Consider the following 16162-nt stretch of genomic DNA (forward strand, 5'->3'; position numbering starts at 1 on the left):
CTAAGTGGCTGAGGAAATGTGCAAGTCAGTGATTTATAACAGAGGCTTCTGAATAATCATAAAACTGAATAAAGAGGAGCTGCCAGAGTCTGGTTTAGCTCCAGGCCTGCCCCTGCCCAAGCAGTTCATGTGCTCAGCGCAAGGCCAGGCCCTTCATCTGCTTCACACCACGAGTCCTGTAACTAAAACCTTGCCCATGACAAGTCTGAAGCATTTCAATTTCAGCTACAGCCCTCCCAACAAAAGACAACAGCAGCAACAGATTTCACAGTATTTCAGTGGCAACACTCCAAGGCCAGCACATGCACCCTCACAATTTAACCACATCCTTTCCTTGAAAGGCACACAGCAGCACTTTTCCAGGCAACACAAACTCACCTTCAAATCACTTCCTCCATTCCTGTCTTCTACTGCAAATCTGATCAGGCACATGGCAATTCCAAGGCACTTTCAATTCCTCATAACCTGCCAGGTGTCTGGAATACTGAGGCTATTGGGACATGAATGCCACTCAGAACACTGACACAGGCAAGTGCCACAAAGCCATCTGGTTTTCCTGTCACTAAGTGCATGACACTACTGGGAAACTCTTTGTCTATTTCCTTAGAAGCCAAGAAGTTGTTCTCAAAGAGAACGGTTTACAAATGACAAGTGAATTCAACATGTCAGATAAAAGCAAAACACAAAAACACTCAACACAAACTCCCCATCACTGCCCACCCTCCCCTAACACCACGAGTCACTACAAGCTGTTCCAAGGCAGTTGGTTGGCACTAATGCCAGCAGTACAAAGGGGGTCAAAGGAAAAGCAGCCCACGTCCAAGGGGTTAACACTACAAGTTTTCATAGGACACTCCTGGGAGGCAAGAAAAGGCATCACACCAGGCTATGGCATGAGGAAAATCTATCCCAAGTTCACTTGAGCTTTGAAGAGGTTTTCCTGTGTGTGGAACACGAGTCTCTTCTGGACAGAGCTGCTCCTGGCACCCCATGAGCATCCCAAACACCTATAGAGACAAGTACCTGTGCAGCCAGGTGCTCCCACTCTTCACCAAGTGTCCACAGCACAGACTAACAGGGACAAAAGCTAGAGCACGGATTCTTTTTATTTTAAGATGTCACTATTAACACACATTAGTCAAGCTATCCTAAGAAATCCCCTGGACACCTAGGGAATCTAAAACCCTCTAAGATTTTATTAGTTCAAGAGACCACCATTAAAACCTTTAATTTTAGTGTTTCTGTACGAAAAAGTCTAACAAGCTTGACATTCTGCTTTCACCCTGTCAGACTAATGTGCGCTTTAGTGACAGTATCCATTTACAAATCAATAATACATCATACATCATCCCCAGCTTTACTTCTGGAAAGTGCTAAATGGAGTCAATGAACCATCTATTTACAATTTCAAATCCTAACATATTTACAATAGAAACCAAAAGTATTTAAAACCATTAAATATAGTGTTTAACTCTGCTATATTAGTTTACATGAACACAGCTTAACTCTGGCATCGTATTTCCAATACTAATATTTCCGCCAGTAATTTAAGAGTCTTCTTAAAAAATTGCTGTTCCTGGAGGGAAAAAAATAAAAGCTTAAAAACCAACCCAAAACCTCCAGGCATTTCAGAGCCCTGAGGAATTACCCACCCTAGACAGTCTTCAGGTAGAAGTACTGTAGTGTTCAAGAGAGACTTCCAAACTCCAGGCAAGCCTTTAAAACCTAATGCATATGTAAAACATTAAGAGTCAGTAATCCATAGAACAGGTTTACTGCAGTCACTGCTACCACTCGGGTTTTACTAATCCGTAGTCAAGAAGGAAACTGCTGCTTTGCTGTTTCTCCCTCCGTTACATTCCCTCCACCCCCAGAAAGTGTTCTGTGCACCAGTGTCCAGGACAGCTAAGTGGGCATGGTCTTCTCCTCTTTGCTGAAGGGCTGCACGGAGCCAGGCTTCACCCAGGACAGCCCAGAGACGTGCATGCTTTTGCAGTGCTGATCTTCCGGCTTCTTCTGGGGAGAACAAAGTTCAAGTTACAATTTTTAGGTACCCAAATCCCCTCAACTCCCCTTCCATCCGTTTTACCTTTAGCAAATACAAGCACAGAAGAGGCTTGCACCATTTCCTCTCCTCAAAGAGGAATAGGAAGACAGCCATTGGTTTAATTTCTGGGAACGTGTGTGGCATCTGCTGAACCACCCTGACGACACAGGAGTTTTAAGGACCTAACTCTGGTACAGCTGCCCTATGCCACCATGAAGACTCAAGGATACTCTTTTCGCCCAGAGGCCCCAGCCCAGCATCACTGCACCGCTCTTCATCACATTCCTTGGCTCTACAGAAAGAAGTGTCAATCCAAACCCTCTCCCAGCACCCACCTGTAGTTCTGCCCGGCAGTGCTGAGGAGGAGCACTGCACCCCACAAGTGGTTGGGAACCCAAATTAATGTGCCAAAGCAGCAATTAATGCCTTTGCTAAACATGGGAGTTTCCTAAAGCTTTCCAAGATGGTCCTATCCTATCTTTCCCTTCCCTAAGCATTTGTCGCAGTTAAATGCTTGAACAGTAACTGTTACCCAACACTGCAACAAAAATTTTGAACTGTCTATTGCAATTTAGAAGACAAAAAAGTTTCAAACTGAAGAAGAAAGCATCTTGGAGCATCTGTAGATTTAAAGTAGTTAGAGATCAGTAAATTAGACATCCACTCTAGGTGGCCAAAGCAGCAGAAGAGCTTGCAGGGCTATTTTAATACCAGGAAGTGTACCTGGAATTGTGTATTGAGCTCTAGAAAGTGATAATCGCATGAGCAGACTTGGTTGTAACATGGAAAGTCTTTCACTTGACAAAGTAAATTAAGGCAGCATGAGAAGACCCTGCACTTCTGTCCCTCCCCATGCTATGTGCCAAAGGCGACAGTGTGTGACAGACCTGTCACAACACGTTGGACAGCAGCAGCAACAAGAGGGATGAGTTAAGCCTGAGCCTGGCAGTGGCAGCTGCCTCTCTCATCTCTCCCATGCTGCACACAGGAACCACACCTTGGAAAACCAAGTGCTCAGCAGGGAACCAGGACATCACTGCCCTTCCTGAATGGCCTAGCTGTTTCCCCAAGGAAGAGGAATTCAGGGGTAATAAACAAGCATCCAGGGCTGTAGGAAGATTTGAGAACTTGTTTTTGCAGGGAATGTTCTCAGCTACACTGACGTTTTGGGGCACATCTCCTACAGCACAGAAGCTGGGCCATTCCGATCAACAAACAACTGGAACAACTAAGTACCATGCATGCAATAGTTACTGAAGATGTTTGTTTTCCTCTAAAAGCAAATCAAAAGGCATCTCCAAAGAAAAAAGGTCAAAAGAAAAGTAACTGTTGGTTATCAGTCTCTGAGACATCAGACCCTTTCCATTTCAAGCACCCTGACCTATAATTTCTCTTTGATTTAAAGGATAAGAAGGTAAAGGATGAAGGAGAAAGAGATGAGGAAAAGAAGTACTGAAAGTATTTAAGTTTTGTAAGAACATCAAAAAGTCAATCTGGCCAAAATATTTTCCAGTGTGTTCCAAAGGTTCTGATGTGACTGTAGCAGATGGGAGCACTGCCACACTGAGCTCAGGCAGTGTACTGTTTTAAGATCCACTTAAAAATCTCATTCATGCCAGAAGACACGCAAGAACACGAGGTAAAGCTTGCAGCGTGGAAGACAAGTTCAAACTACCAAAAAAAAATATTTTTTCATTACACAAAACCCCAGCAAACCATAACACAGCTATAGGGCCAAGTCAGTAACCAAAACATTCAGAGTACATTTCCTTGCCAGTCCAGCTATGACAGCAGCCACTGTTCCAGAATCCCTTTGTACTACAAGTGGATTGACTTGTCAGGCCACTCCGCACAGACACAGAATTGCTGTGTGCCAGCTCTTGTCAAGTGCAAAGCAGTAATTACAAAAACAAAACATGAACAGTCCAAATTCCAAATCACATCCTATCACCATCAGGTGAAAGCTCTATGAGCCAACTCGTTCTTGCTCTGTCAGTAAGAGCACTCTGTGAAGGAGGGAACTCTCCGCACCTTTTGGTGAGCTGATGTCTCATCAGAAATCAGCAGCATTAGAGAAGTGAGCAAGAGACTGTGCTTGTGCTGCTTCAGAAACTTAGCAAGAAGGAAGTGCTGAAGCTTTGATTCCGTAATGAAAGATCTCTCAACAGAAGAAAACGAAGAAGCTGGGGACTGTCAGGTAATGCAGAAATGGTACCAGCCATGCCAAGGGCAGGACAGGCTAACAGGCTGCCAGTGCATCTCTTCACCCTTTTCATCCACAAACAAGAAAAAATCTGCTGTGTGCCAAGAGTTGTACTAACAAAGCTTTCTGGCTAAGTGACTAATTGCTTAACACACTGAAGTTAGAGCAGTGACATAACTGCTTCATTAGGAGACCACAGCAGCTCCAGCATTCCTGCTGAGCCAGAAGAGGGGTGGGAAAAGGTCTCTCTAGTACACAGAAAATCTTTCTTCCTGTATCAGGCAATAAACCCTTCCCAGAGTGAAAATATGAACTTTGCACATACCTTCTGAGTCAACATCTTCTCTCTAGCTTCATCATGTATAGCTGGATTCCACGGAGAAAAACTATGGAAAAAGTATAGTTAACTCTTACTTGGCATGTTTACAAAATACAGCACAGAGAGAGCAGACAGCAGTGATTTTCCTTTGTTTAGTTTGTTGAATTTTAAGTAAATTATAAGTGGCATTAAAGCGTACAGTTAAGAAATAAATTCATACAATCATGGATCTTTTCAACAATAAATGCTTAGGTTTTCATTTCTCAGAACTGGAAATACAGCACATATGACACGACAAACCGCTCATATTCACCGTGAAGCTGACTGCTCTATCCTCCATGCAGACAAGCTTTAGAAGGATTTTAAAACTCTGACCAAAGCTACAGTCATGCAAACTGAGCTCAGGAAAGCCAGAAAGCAGTACTAATGCCTGGGCATTTCTGCCTGAGGGAGGTGGGTGCTTCAGGCTTTTTGCTTGTTCTAAGGTTTGTTTGGTTATTGTTTTGAGATTTTTTTCTAAAACAAAAGCAGGTGAGATGGCCTGACAGGGAAAGGCTGACATCAGCAACTACACCAAAACTTGCTCTTAAAACATTACGACAGGGTAAATTTCATCAGAATACTCACATGATTGCATAGGGGTCCTCTATTTTGGGCTGATCAAATAAATGACTACTGCATAGTTTGACACTGTCTACCACTTTACTTTTGAATAGCTGAACATCCTTTTCATACCTGCAAGACAGAAGTAAGTAGTGTTAAGTAACTGCAAGGAGCCACAAGTTTGCTCTAGAAGCACAGACTTTGCAAACCCCAACTTGAATTCCTAACACAACCAAGTCTGGATGCAGAGACCACGAGGGGACAGAATTTTACAAGCCTCTTGTTTCTGCAAGCCTATGCCAAACCCTCTTAAGAGGCCCATGCACATGGAAGATACTCACAGCACTGCAGCCTCAGGGTTCAGAGGACTGGTTGTATCAATCTTGTAGAAGACTCTGCGAGCATACATTAACACTTGCCATATGTGATTATGATTTCTCCTAAAAAAGAACAAAGCGCAATGAAGACTGGAACAAACTTTTCCAATTATCCATCAGTGTGTCAGCACTAACCTCCATTTTGCAAATGCTCTTTTCACATCCAGTTCACCAGATACAGGGTCCACTAGTGGGTGGAAGACAGGCAAGTCGAAAACCAAGCGCTGTGTTAGGAAAAAAAAAAAAATTCATTATGACAACTTCAATCCTAATGACAACACCAGTGGGTGAAGGTCAGTCAAACGTTCCAAACACTAATTCATTGTTACTGTATTAAAAGAAAAAAACTGCAGGTGATCGCTACCAGCTGTGAAACTGTAACCTAACACACCTGTGTAACATGCAGGGTCTTGTCCTCTCTCACATGCTATCACCAAATCAGGAAACTAATCCAGTTAACTGCACAGCCACTAGTGCCAACACGGGTAATAATATCAGATAAGAATAGATTAAAGGAGTTTTTCTGGTTTAGCTATTTGTGACTGAAAGCTTTTTACACACCTGAGCTACCATGAATACTTTTTTTTTACCCTACACACTTAAAAGTAAACTGTGCCATGACACCTTGGTGCCTTCAGCTCTGTACAGCTCCTTTCCCGCAGTGTTCCCACATTCTTCCAAAAGAAAACAGAGTTTCAAGAGAAAGGTTCTAAAGCCCTCTCCTAGCAAAAGAATGTCGTCTGGCTGAGAAATACTTAAGTCTAACCTTTAAAAGATACTGTTTCCTACTAGTTCTGCTCTTTTAAAGATGATAGCTTTACATAAAACTTGACACCAAGCAGGTAGCTACCCAACACAGCAGTTGTGTGCACCTGCCCTCAAATCTTCCTCTTAAAGTAAGTGTGGCCAAGAGGGTAAGCTGCTCTGAACAGCTTGACTGCCACAAAGCATTTTTTTATTTTTATTTTAAAATTGGTCTAATAACTTGGAAGCTTTCCATGAAAAAGAGAAAGCAGGGATGGAAGGTAACACCATATTACCTATCTCCTTCTCCCTTTGCTTCAATGTTCTCCTCAAATTTTTGGTTGTTTCAACATAATTTAGAAGAGACAATCAAGACATCCTGCAGCATTATAGCAAGCACAGCACAGGTGTCTGGATTTTATATTCCATTATAACACTACTCAGAATTCTGATCCCTCTTTAAGGGCTTGAATTTTAAGTTCCTGCTGATGAAGTAGCAAATCAAGAGTGGAGGGAAAGAACTAGTTGATTACTTAACACCGTGATGCATCTGACCTTAAGAAGTTCACTGCACACCAGTCTCAGTACTCAGAGTAATGTAATTCCTCCACAGTGGTTTGCAAATGTGTAACAAGACATGGCAAATGAGCCCAATCAAGTGAACAAAATGAGTTCAAGGAAAAGGGAAGCTAATTGGTGTATCAGCTTTAACAAAAAGCCATACTTATACCACCAGGAAAGAAGAAAAAGCCAAGACACGACCACTTACCGGGCAGTCTCCATCCGGGTAATTATCAGGAATATAGACAGTGAACTTGAACACGCCATCCTGGTAGAGCCCATGTCTAATGAATATTACACCAAACCACACTGCAAGTGAGAGAGATTATTTTATAGATGTACATTTTTAATGCTTTCACTCAAGCAATCTAAAAGTTAAGTTTAAACTTACTTAAAGCTGATCGGTAGGAGGGCTGCACGTAGACACCTGGCAACTTCTGCTTCACCACCAAGGTACTGCAATCAGAGTCAGCATTCAGAGAGCTCCACAACACTGACACAGCAAACCCAGAGTGTCCCACCCACAGCCCACAGGGCCTTCTGCCACAAACTCACTCCCAGTTCCCGAGGCTGCTCACAGAAGGAGGTGACAAATATAGTGAAATCACACTCTTTCCCCCTGCTTTTCACACCATTCCACATTAAGACTTACTAGCAGAGAACACTATTCCTCTTGATAAAACTAAGTAGAAAGCAGAAAAACTCTTCCCTCAGTAGATGCATTTAACATATGTCAGTACAGAAATTTACAATTTTCTACTGAATCCCCAGTTTCAAAGTAAGGAAGAAAAAAGAAATTCAGTTAAGTAATTCTGAACACAAATTCACAGTCAATTGTAGCAGAAATGTGACCAAACTTCAGCCTCAATTTTAAACAAGTAGTTCACCATGCTGCAGATCAAGCTGAAATTACACTGGCAATGGCCAAAACAAACCAAAACCCAAATTATTAACTTCACAGGTTTTCCAATTACTTGGCATATGGGTCCACTAAACTGAACGGGCTTGCACAAATAAACAACAATCTTAAAGCAAAACATTAACACAGTTCTCTGCTTACCATTTCCCTAGTATTTGTTATTAGTTCCCCAAGAATGATTTTGCATTACAGAACCAATATATTTACTCAGAAGAAAAACATCTTTCTTGAATTAAAAAGTCAAGGTCAATTCCTTGAAAAAGAGGTAAATGTTTTGAGAGTTCTCACTTTCAATTTAACAGTTAAATACAAGAACTGAGACTCAGTGTTGCATAAGGACTCCAGGGATTTCATTCCAAAAGGCACTACATACTTGGGAATCCAGGATGTCTATTACAGAGGAAGTTCCTTCAGCTTTGTAGCACTAATCAGTTATATAACTAGGAAGTTTAGAGGACAGAGATTTTTATGCTCGCACAGCAGCCTACAAATCACTAGATTGGGTGAAATGCAACTCCTCTCTCATAAGTTTCACAATAAATATCACAGAAATGAACACAGACTTCCCAACATCCACCTGATCAACTGTATCAGGCAGTGTTCAAGTGCTTCATGTGACAACTCAAGGAAGCTCCCACATCCTAACTCTGTTAGATAGCACCATATATTCATAAGTATCTTCCCACTCGACATCTGCTTGTTTCTATTTTAATATTTGTTTCAAATATTTGGTATTTCTGACCAAAAAGCCATTAGGATAACTGGTCAGGACACCTAAACTCACAATGTGTTTACTTCAAGATTAAGAAACATAATCCAGAGAATGACATCTAAAAACACCCCTTAAAATCTCCTCTTTCTTCTGCCTTTCTGTCTCAAGAGACCAAGACTGCTGCTCCAGTAAAAGAACTCTGCAGACAATGTTCTACTGCCTCCGAGGACTATGACAGAGAGACCATGCAAGACCTAGGCCCCTGCAGGGTTTTTTCCCCACTGAAGCATAAGCCCAGTGACCCAAAAAAGATGAAAAAAAGTAAAACCTACAATTCTGCAAGTAGAGAGTACTCCAAATAAAAGGGCCCGTAAGAAGCATGTGTTCCATTTGTGGACTGGGAGGAGGTGGCAGGTGAAGCAGGCTTGGTTATTGGCACCGCATTCTTTGGGATAGAAGGCAACTGTTTCTTCGCAGAGGCTCGCAGGGGACTGGTTCGAAGCTCTCCACTCAATGTTTTCTCTTCAGTGTCAGATCTCTGTCAAATCAAAGGAGAACCATGAGATCACCGGCTATATTTCAGACACATTTAACATATGAAGATATTTTAACACAGGTTTAAACCAAATTATGATAATTACAAGTTAGGCCAGTGAAACATATCTTGGGTCTTGGTGATCTATTTGCATGAGGAAGGGCATGGAAGGGTGTCCCTTCGCATTTTATTTTTAAATAGACTTTTGTTCAACTAAACACAACTTACAAGTACAAAAGTATTCAATGCTGCATAGGAAATCTGCAGATTAGGACAAATGCTTAAGGAGGCTTACATTTATTTAGAACCTGAAACCAGACAGTATACAACATCAGCTTACAAGTCAGTCTATTTCTAGCACACAGTGCATCAAGATAAATCATTTCTACTGACAAGCATCCTTACACTGTAGACTTCAAAGACTCTTTAAAAGTAGTGTAGTAAAACTGAGATGAAAAACCAAAGTTTTATGTTTTTCTGCCTGTGCTTAAGACATCAACATTCCACTCTGAACTGATCCTATAGCTCACTCCCACAGTAAAAGAATCACCACTTGGCAGTGGTATCAAGTTTAAATAATTTTACTATAGGAACCTTTTTAGGCCTTTGCTGCCTTTTCTTGAAAGAAAAAACCCACTGCCAACAAACACTGCACTACTCACAGACCCCAAAATCATTCAATAGGGTGCCAAGACAAACGTGCAGGTTTCAGATTTGTGCTTAGGCCAGGTGTGGTGACTACAGGCAGGATTGAAGCTACAGTGTTTTGAAGGGCACAAGACCTGGACTAGTAACAATGATCTCATGATCAGTGTTACATAATTTGCCCTAGTACTGAACACCTGGGAAGTGATTCACCTGAGAACTCCCATGTTTTTATTACTCCTACAACCTCAAGTAGCAACAGCACCATGGAGGCATAGTTTTGTCAAAGCCCATTGCAGGTGCTATGGCTGAGCTCTACAGAAGACACTAAAATGTCCTAATAAAAGAGTGCTTCCTCCACTTGAACAAAATTGTTTTCACATTTTCTATTTAAAGATGCTTCAGATAAAAAAAAGTCTACCAGTTCTGGAGTAGACTCTCTGCACAGGCACATTCCAGCTAACACAGCTCAAAGCCAGTTTACACTTTTACTGAAGGTGACCACAACCCTGGGGATAAGTGCACACTAAAACACTATTTGCAGATCACCTGATGTTTTTTCCAGCACTGCTACCACCCCTCCCAAGCATGACAAGACTCTCTGGTATCCACTCATTACATACCTTGCGCACAGAACCTGTAGACATGCTCCAGAAAGGGTTCATAACGTGTATTCCAAATAAAGGGCTGCAACTTTTTGGTGTCTTCAGAGTGTCCTCAGGCCCTTTGGATTTATCACCTAAAAGTACACAGAATGAACATGCATTTAACAGATAAACAGGACTCAATACATAAAAAGGATTCAGATCTAATTCTGCAGTCAGCATTACCTTTCTGTAACTTCAGAAGAAAACTTCACGTACCATTGTAAGACCAATAGTTAAAAATGCCAAAGCTCTATTATTATATGCTCCAGAAGAATAACATGTCTATTTCTGCACGTGAATCGCTGCCTTCTTTCTGCTAGAAAAAGATTCTACATTCTGCACTCCACATTCACTTCGCCACGAAGAGAAGAAAGGATCATCTCTTGGCTCAGTAGAGTTCAGAAGATCCTCTACACGTGCAAATATTGAAGTTATCACCTCCCCATTTCAGTGCAGCACCAGACAGAACTATGGCCCTGCTAAGTGCTGGCCCTCACAGACACTGTTGACTTTGCACATTTCTGAAGTGTCCCAGTTTGAGAAATCCTCTGTCATTCCCAGTGACAGAGATGATCCTTTCATTGAGTTTGCATCATCTATGTGTCATTTTGTTTTCATCTGCATTGGAACATCACCAGGAATAGACAAAGCCATAGAACACAGAAGTTTCTCTGTGGCTTATTTAATGGTTTCATTATGAGCACTAAGGCTTAGTGCACTTTAGATCAGCAGCCCAATAACAAGGACTTTAGCACTATTTGGAGTTTCAGCGTCATCTACTGTGTATGTCCTTGCTTTCTTCTCTCTCTTTTTTTTTAAGTCTTGCTATTGCTTGTTCAAGAACACTGATCCATAGCAGCTCTTGTCTGGCACAGCCCATTGCCTCCACTTTATTTCCTCTCCAGTTCTCCTATTTTCCTTCCTCATCTCACCCTCCCATTTTTGGCTCCATCACCTAAGGTTTTGAGGCACTTTGCTCAGTTTTTTAATAGGAAAGTTGCACAACATGGATCAAGAAAGCTAATGTGATGTAAGAGAGATAGAGCCAGTGGCACAAGTTTTTATTGTGGTCAACACCACATTTGCACTACAGTAAGGAAGGCAGTATCTGTTCACCATTGGTTTGATGAGTTTATAGAGAAAATGGAAACATTATGACCAAAATCTTCCTAAAATTAAAATAAATGCCAATCTTATTTAAAAAAACAAACAAGCAAACAACAAAAAAAAAAAAAAAAAAAAAAAAAAAAAAAAAAAAAAAAACCAAAACCAAAAAACCCACCCCAGACAATTTATCCAAAGAAAGTCTAGGAATTCTAAATATTTAAAAGAAACGTGAATATCAAATCATAGCCTTCTAGGCTATGCAGTAGGCAAGCATTCAAAAAAACGCACTTTTCACCTTTCAGAAAAGTGATGAAAAATAATTAATTTCCCCACCCAAAATGATCACAAACATTCCAATAAACAGCAGGTTCCTGCAGGTATTTTTTCCTCTTCAGCAGCCAGAGTTTCACATCACTGTGAGCCACTGAAGAGAGAAAGTCAAAGCACAGCTACTGCCCTGCGAGAGCAGGGAGAAGATGTTTTCACTTTTGCCCATCTCTTGTCTGGAAAGCAGAGCCATGCCAGAGGGCTGTGCCACAGGCTCTTCCATCAAAGCAGCCAGACTGAGGGAGACAGGAGGGCACCAGACATTTCCTCGGGAAACTCCAGTGTGACCAGAGGGCGGAGGAACTGACTCACCAAGAGCACCTGAGAGCTCCAGCTCTGACAAGAGGGAAAAGTGCTGCAAATTGAGGTACAGGTTGGAAGACAATTAGCTGGAAACTGCAGTGATTATGGGATTGGGGCAGGATTAGTTTGTTTTGGGCTGGTGTTTTTTAGACTAGGTAATACAAACTGCATTATCCCAAAACCAGATAGAGGAGAAAAGGAGTCAGCAGGACAAAGAATGACACATGCAGCTAAAAACCAGCCCAACCAATTCCCAGGGAAACAGGCAACTTTTCTAGAAGTAATGGTACTTCTTGGTAACTGATGTTAGATGCAGTTCAGTCACCAGATCCACCCTTCAGAAAGCAGCTATGTATCTCAGTACGCTTCCAGCTTTGCCTATTTACATGCTATTGAGAGCAAATAAAACATTAATTTAGCTCTAGTTAAGCTAAATAATAACTTCCACAGACTGCCCTGCACAGACATCTTTTATCCAGTTGCTTGCCATACATAGCATCATCCTAAATAGGTCCCAAATCATACTTAGTATCATCCTAAATTTATTGTTTAACTGCCTGCAGTCTCATACACCTGTTAAAATACTGTTTACAGTGGAGAACTCAGAACCTCAGAGTACAAGTTTCCCACAGGAGGGCCATTTAAGAGGCCTTTCAAGGTGTTTTATGAGTTTATTTCTAATCAAATTCACTCCTGTGCAGCGTGGAAGTAGAAAACCAGAGCTCTAACGGAAACTTATCCCTAACTGCTTATGCTCTCTAGTCCCTTCACCTTGCCATTTACCACCCACCACTAATCACAGGAACTATTAAAATCAGTGTTGAAAACAATAACCAAGTAACAGCAAATTTATATTAGATTGCCTAGACTTCTCACTATGTCTGCAGCAGATAAGGGAGAGCCAAGTCCTGACATCACTGAGTGGAATTTCTAGGCAGTTTAGGCATTCACTCCTACAACAGGGCTCAGTGCCCACCCCAAGGCACCCACCAATACGGTATCTCCCAGTGCTGTAACTACTAAACCCATCAGCTTCCCAAAATAGCCCAATACTCTCTCCTCATTTTACGGAGAGGGAATAAAAACATTCAAAACCATCCCCCACTCTCTCCTTTCACACTGTCAACATTCACAGTACCTCATTCAGAAGAGACTCAAGAGTGTGCCACTCAGTAGTACATTCTACTGATTTAAGAATAGCAAGTAACAGCAACCCTCCTGAGCTGTCCTCCTCCCACAGCTACCTTCTTCCCTAGTGCTTTCCTTTCAGTAAAGCTGCAGCTAAACAAAGACAAAACACAAACTTTTGGGCTACTTCAAAAATTACCTCTTGGCAAAGAGGCAATAACTCATCAGGACCAAGAGCCACCTGCTGCCAGGTGTAACTTCATGTCCAAGGTCTCCAGGTACACAATACACGCCAGCAGTCAGAGCAAGTGTAAAGTCGTCTGACACTCCATCAGCACTCTAAAAGACTTCAAAAAACCAAAGTCATCACTAGCAAAAACAGAACATCTAAGTTCTTTGCTTTTGCACATTTTCCTTCTCTTCAGTAGATGTTCTCATCCCAAAAAGTCTCATTTTACTCACTGTCACAGTAGGTGTCATATTTTTCTCTTCTCACCAACAGAGTTATTTGATCAAACACAACACTAAAGCAACGTGAAGAAAACTTTATCTACCTGGAACAGTGCACTCTACTAAAGGTTTTCTGGAAACATCAACAAATCAAAGGGAACTACTCTTACACCTGAGAGCAAACTGAGCTACTTCAGCAGAGCACCAGAAAACAGTGCATGATGCATGCACACTATTACGTGCTTGTTCAGCAAACACAGCTGTCAGTTCACACTGCAACTTATTTCTTCCTGGCACAGCCACTCCTGACCTCCTTTGGACCCAAGGGCCTCGTTCACCCACACCTCATCCTGCCGGACAACAGGGGAGCCGCTGGTGGCGGTGAACAGGAACACTGACCAGTCGAGCCTGTTCGCCAACTCCTCTTCCACAGGCTGGTCACACGTTCCATACCAACACCTGCTGCTACGAGTTCAGTCCTCTAGGAAACTGCAAGCTACACCAGCGAGACCTGCTCTTAGATACAGCAGCCTGAGGGACATGGGGAGATGGCCGGCCGAGTCCCCCAGCACAGGGCGCTCCAGAGGGACCTGTCAGCCGGGGGTCACGGGAGGTTACGAGCAGGACTCTGCGAAGCCCCGGCGGGCGCCGCCTTGGCCGCGGCCGTGCCGCAGCGCGAAGCCGTTCTCAGGGCGGGCATCAACGGACAGAGGGCTGGAAGGCTCCGGGCCGGGCCCCGCTGGCCGCCGCGCCGGCCGGGTGCTGCCCGAGCTCGCCGTGCCCCTCGCGGGGCGGCTCCAACAGCCCCAGCGGCCGCGCCCGCCCGGCGGCAGGCGACGGCCCCGCGGGAGCAGACAGCCCGCGGTCCCTCAGTGACACAACAGCCCCGCCGCCCTGCCGTGCCGCGGGGAAGGGCCCCCCGCGCCCACCGCCTCCGTTCCGCCCAGGCAGGGCCAGGTGCCGCGGCCCCTCTCGCTCACCCACCGAGGCTCCGCCGTTCCGCCGCGCGGCCCAGGCCCCGCCGCCGCCGTCGCCGTCGCCGCTCCCGCTACCCCCGGCACAGCCCCATTTACCGCCCGCCCCTCGGGCCGCACATCCGGGCCGCCCCCCGCGGCCAATCGGCGCCCGCCGCTCCCGGTACCGCCCCGCGGCGCGGGCGGCGCGGCCGCCGCCGCCACTCACAGCTCGGGACGGGCCCTGACGCGCCGGGGCCGCCCCGGCTCCGTCACCGCGCGGGGCCGACCGGCCGGGCCAGGCGGGCCCGCCCCGCGCACGGCGGTTGGTTCGGGGGCCTGTCCGTCTCGTGGCGGGCGGACCAATGGGCTCGCGCGGGTGCACCTGTCACTCTGTCAGCCGGCTGAATGCGCCGGGGGTGGAGCTTAGGAAAATGAGCAGCTTTCACTGGCCAGCGGGGCGCGCGGGGACGCACACCATTGGTCGACGGGCCCGAGAGGCCGCCCGGGGCGGGGCCTGGGCCGGTCCGGCACCGCCCTGTGTCGGAGCGCAGGGCGGCGGGGCCGCTGGGGGCGGAGGGTCGGGCTGAGGGCGTGGGATGGCCATGGCCGGGCTGCCCGGAGAGCCCGGGGACGGGCAGGAGAGGCGGAGCTGCGGTGATGCCCTCCGTGACAGCGGCGGGGACACGTTCCCGCACCGGACAGCGAGGGGCAGCGGAACAGTGGCAGAGCGCTGCCGCTCGGTGAACACCGTGTGTGTGTGTGTGTCCACAGCCATCCACCCAGCCTCTCGAACATTTTGCAGCTAACGCTGCCTGTATGAGCCGCCTCTTACTAGAGGTGACGCAATCAGTTATGGACTTTCGTCACTCCTTCTCTCAGGCTACTAAAAATGGACATTTTAAAAACATTTTCAACTCGATTTTTTTTTTTGTCCGTCACAGAATCACAGCATAGGTCAGGTTTGAAGGGACCACAGTGGGAACATCTGGTCCAACCTCCTGCTCAAGGACAGCTACCCAGGGCACAGGATTGTGTCCGGCCAGTTCTGGAATGTCCCCAGTGAGGGAGACTCCACAGGCTCTGGCCAGTCTGTTCAGTGCTCGGGCACTGCACAGCAAAGGAGTCCTTGCTCATCTCCAGGTGGATCTTCCCGGGCATCATTCCTGCCCCTTCCCCTTCTCCCGTTGCTGGGCACCAGGAGCAGAGCCTCACTGCAGACAGGGACAGACAGGGCTGAGGGTCCCTCTCGGCCATCTCCCCTCAAAGATGAACAGCTCCGACCCCCTCAGCCCTTGTAAGAGAGATGCTCCAGTCCCTTTGTTGGATCTGTGTTGGATGGACCCGCTCCAGGAGCCCCGTGACTGTGGAGCTGAGGAGCCCAGAGCCATCCCCAGCACTGCAGATGTGCCCCAGCAGGGCTGAGCAGAGGGGCAGCATCACCCCCTGACCTTCTGGCAGTGCTCTTCCTAATGCACCCCAGCATCCCCCCGCCCTTACTGGCCACAAAAGTACATTTGCTGGCACATTTTCAACCTCCTCTTTAAATTTATAATACCGGCTTCTGACACTATTGCTGAGC

General features: G+C 45.3%; 1 protein-coding gene across 3 annotated transcripts; it reads right to left on the reverse strand.

Annotated features, from left to right (window-relative positions):
- Nucleotides 1-1088: 1088 nt before the first annotated feature.
- On the reverse strand, nt 1089-14706 carry AKTIP (AKT interacting protein). Of its 3 annotated transcripts, none has more exons than XM_066194406.1 (10): nt 14612-14706; nt 10289-10404; nt 8818-9023; nt 7246-7310; nt 7063-7163; nt 5685-5773; nt 5514-5612; nt 5197-5304; nt 4576-4636; nt 1089-2013 (listed from the first exon to the last, which is right to left on the reverse strand). In XM_066194406.1, the coding sequence occupies exons 2-10, from the start codon at nt 10328-10330 to the stop codon at nt 1906-1908; spliced, it is 879 nt and encodes a 292-aa protein (XP_066050503.1). In that variant the 5' UTR covers nt 10331-10404; nt 14612-14706; the 3' UTR covers nt 1089-1905. The 3 variants fall into 3 exon arrangements, with proteins under 3 accessions (XP_066050503.1, XP_066050502.1, XP_066050504.1); XM_066194405.1 differs by having other exon boundaries at nt 1089-2016; XM_066194407.1 differs by lacking the exon at nt 1089-2013 and adding an exon at nt 3582-4315.
- Between the last annotated feature and the right edge of the window lie 1456 nt (nt 14707-16162).

The sequence above is a fragment of the Chamaea fasciata genome, unplaced genomic scaffold (genome assembly GCF_029207755.1).
Source record: "Chamaea fasciata isolate MVZ Bird 193981 ecotype frontalis unplaced genomic scaffold, bChaFas1.0.hap1 SCAF_12, whole genome shotgun sequence".
Taxonomy (NCBI): Eukaryota; Metazoa; Chordata; class Aves; order Passeriformes; family Sylviidae; genus Chamaea; species Chamaea fasciata.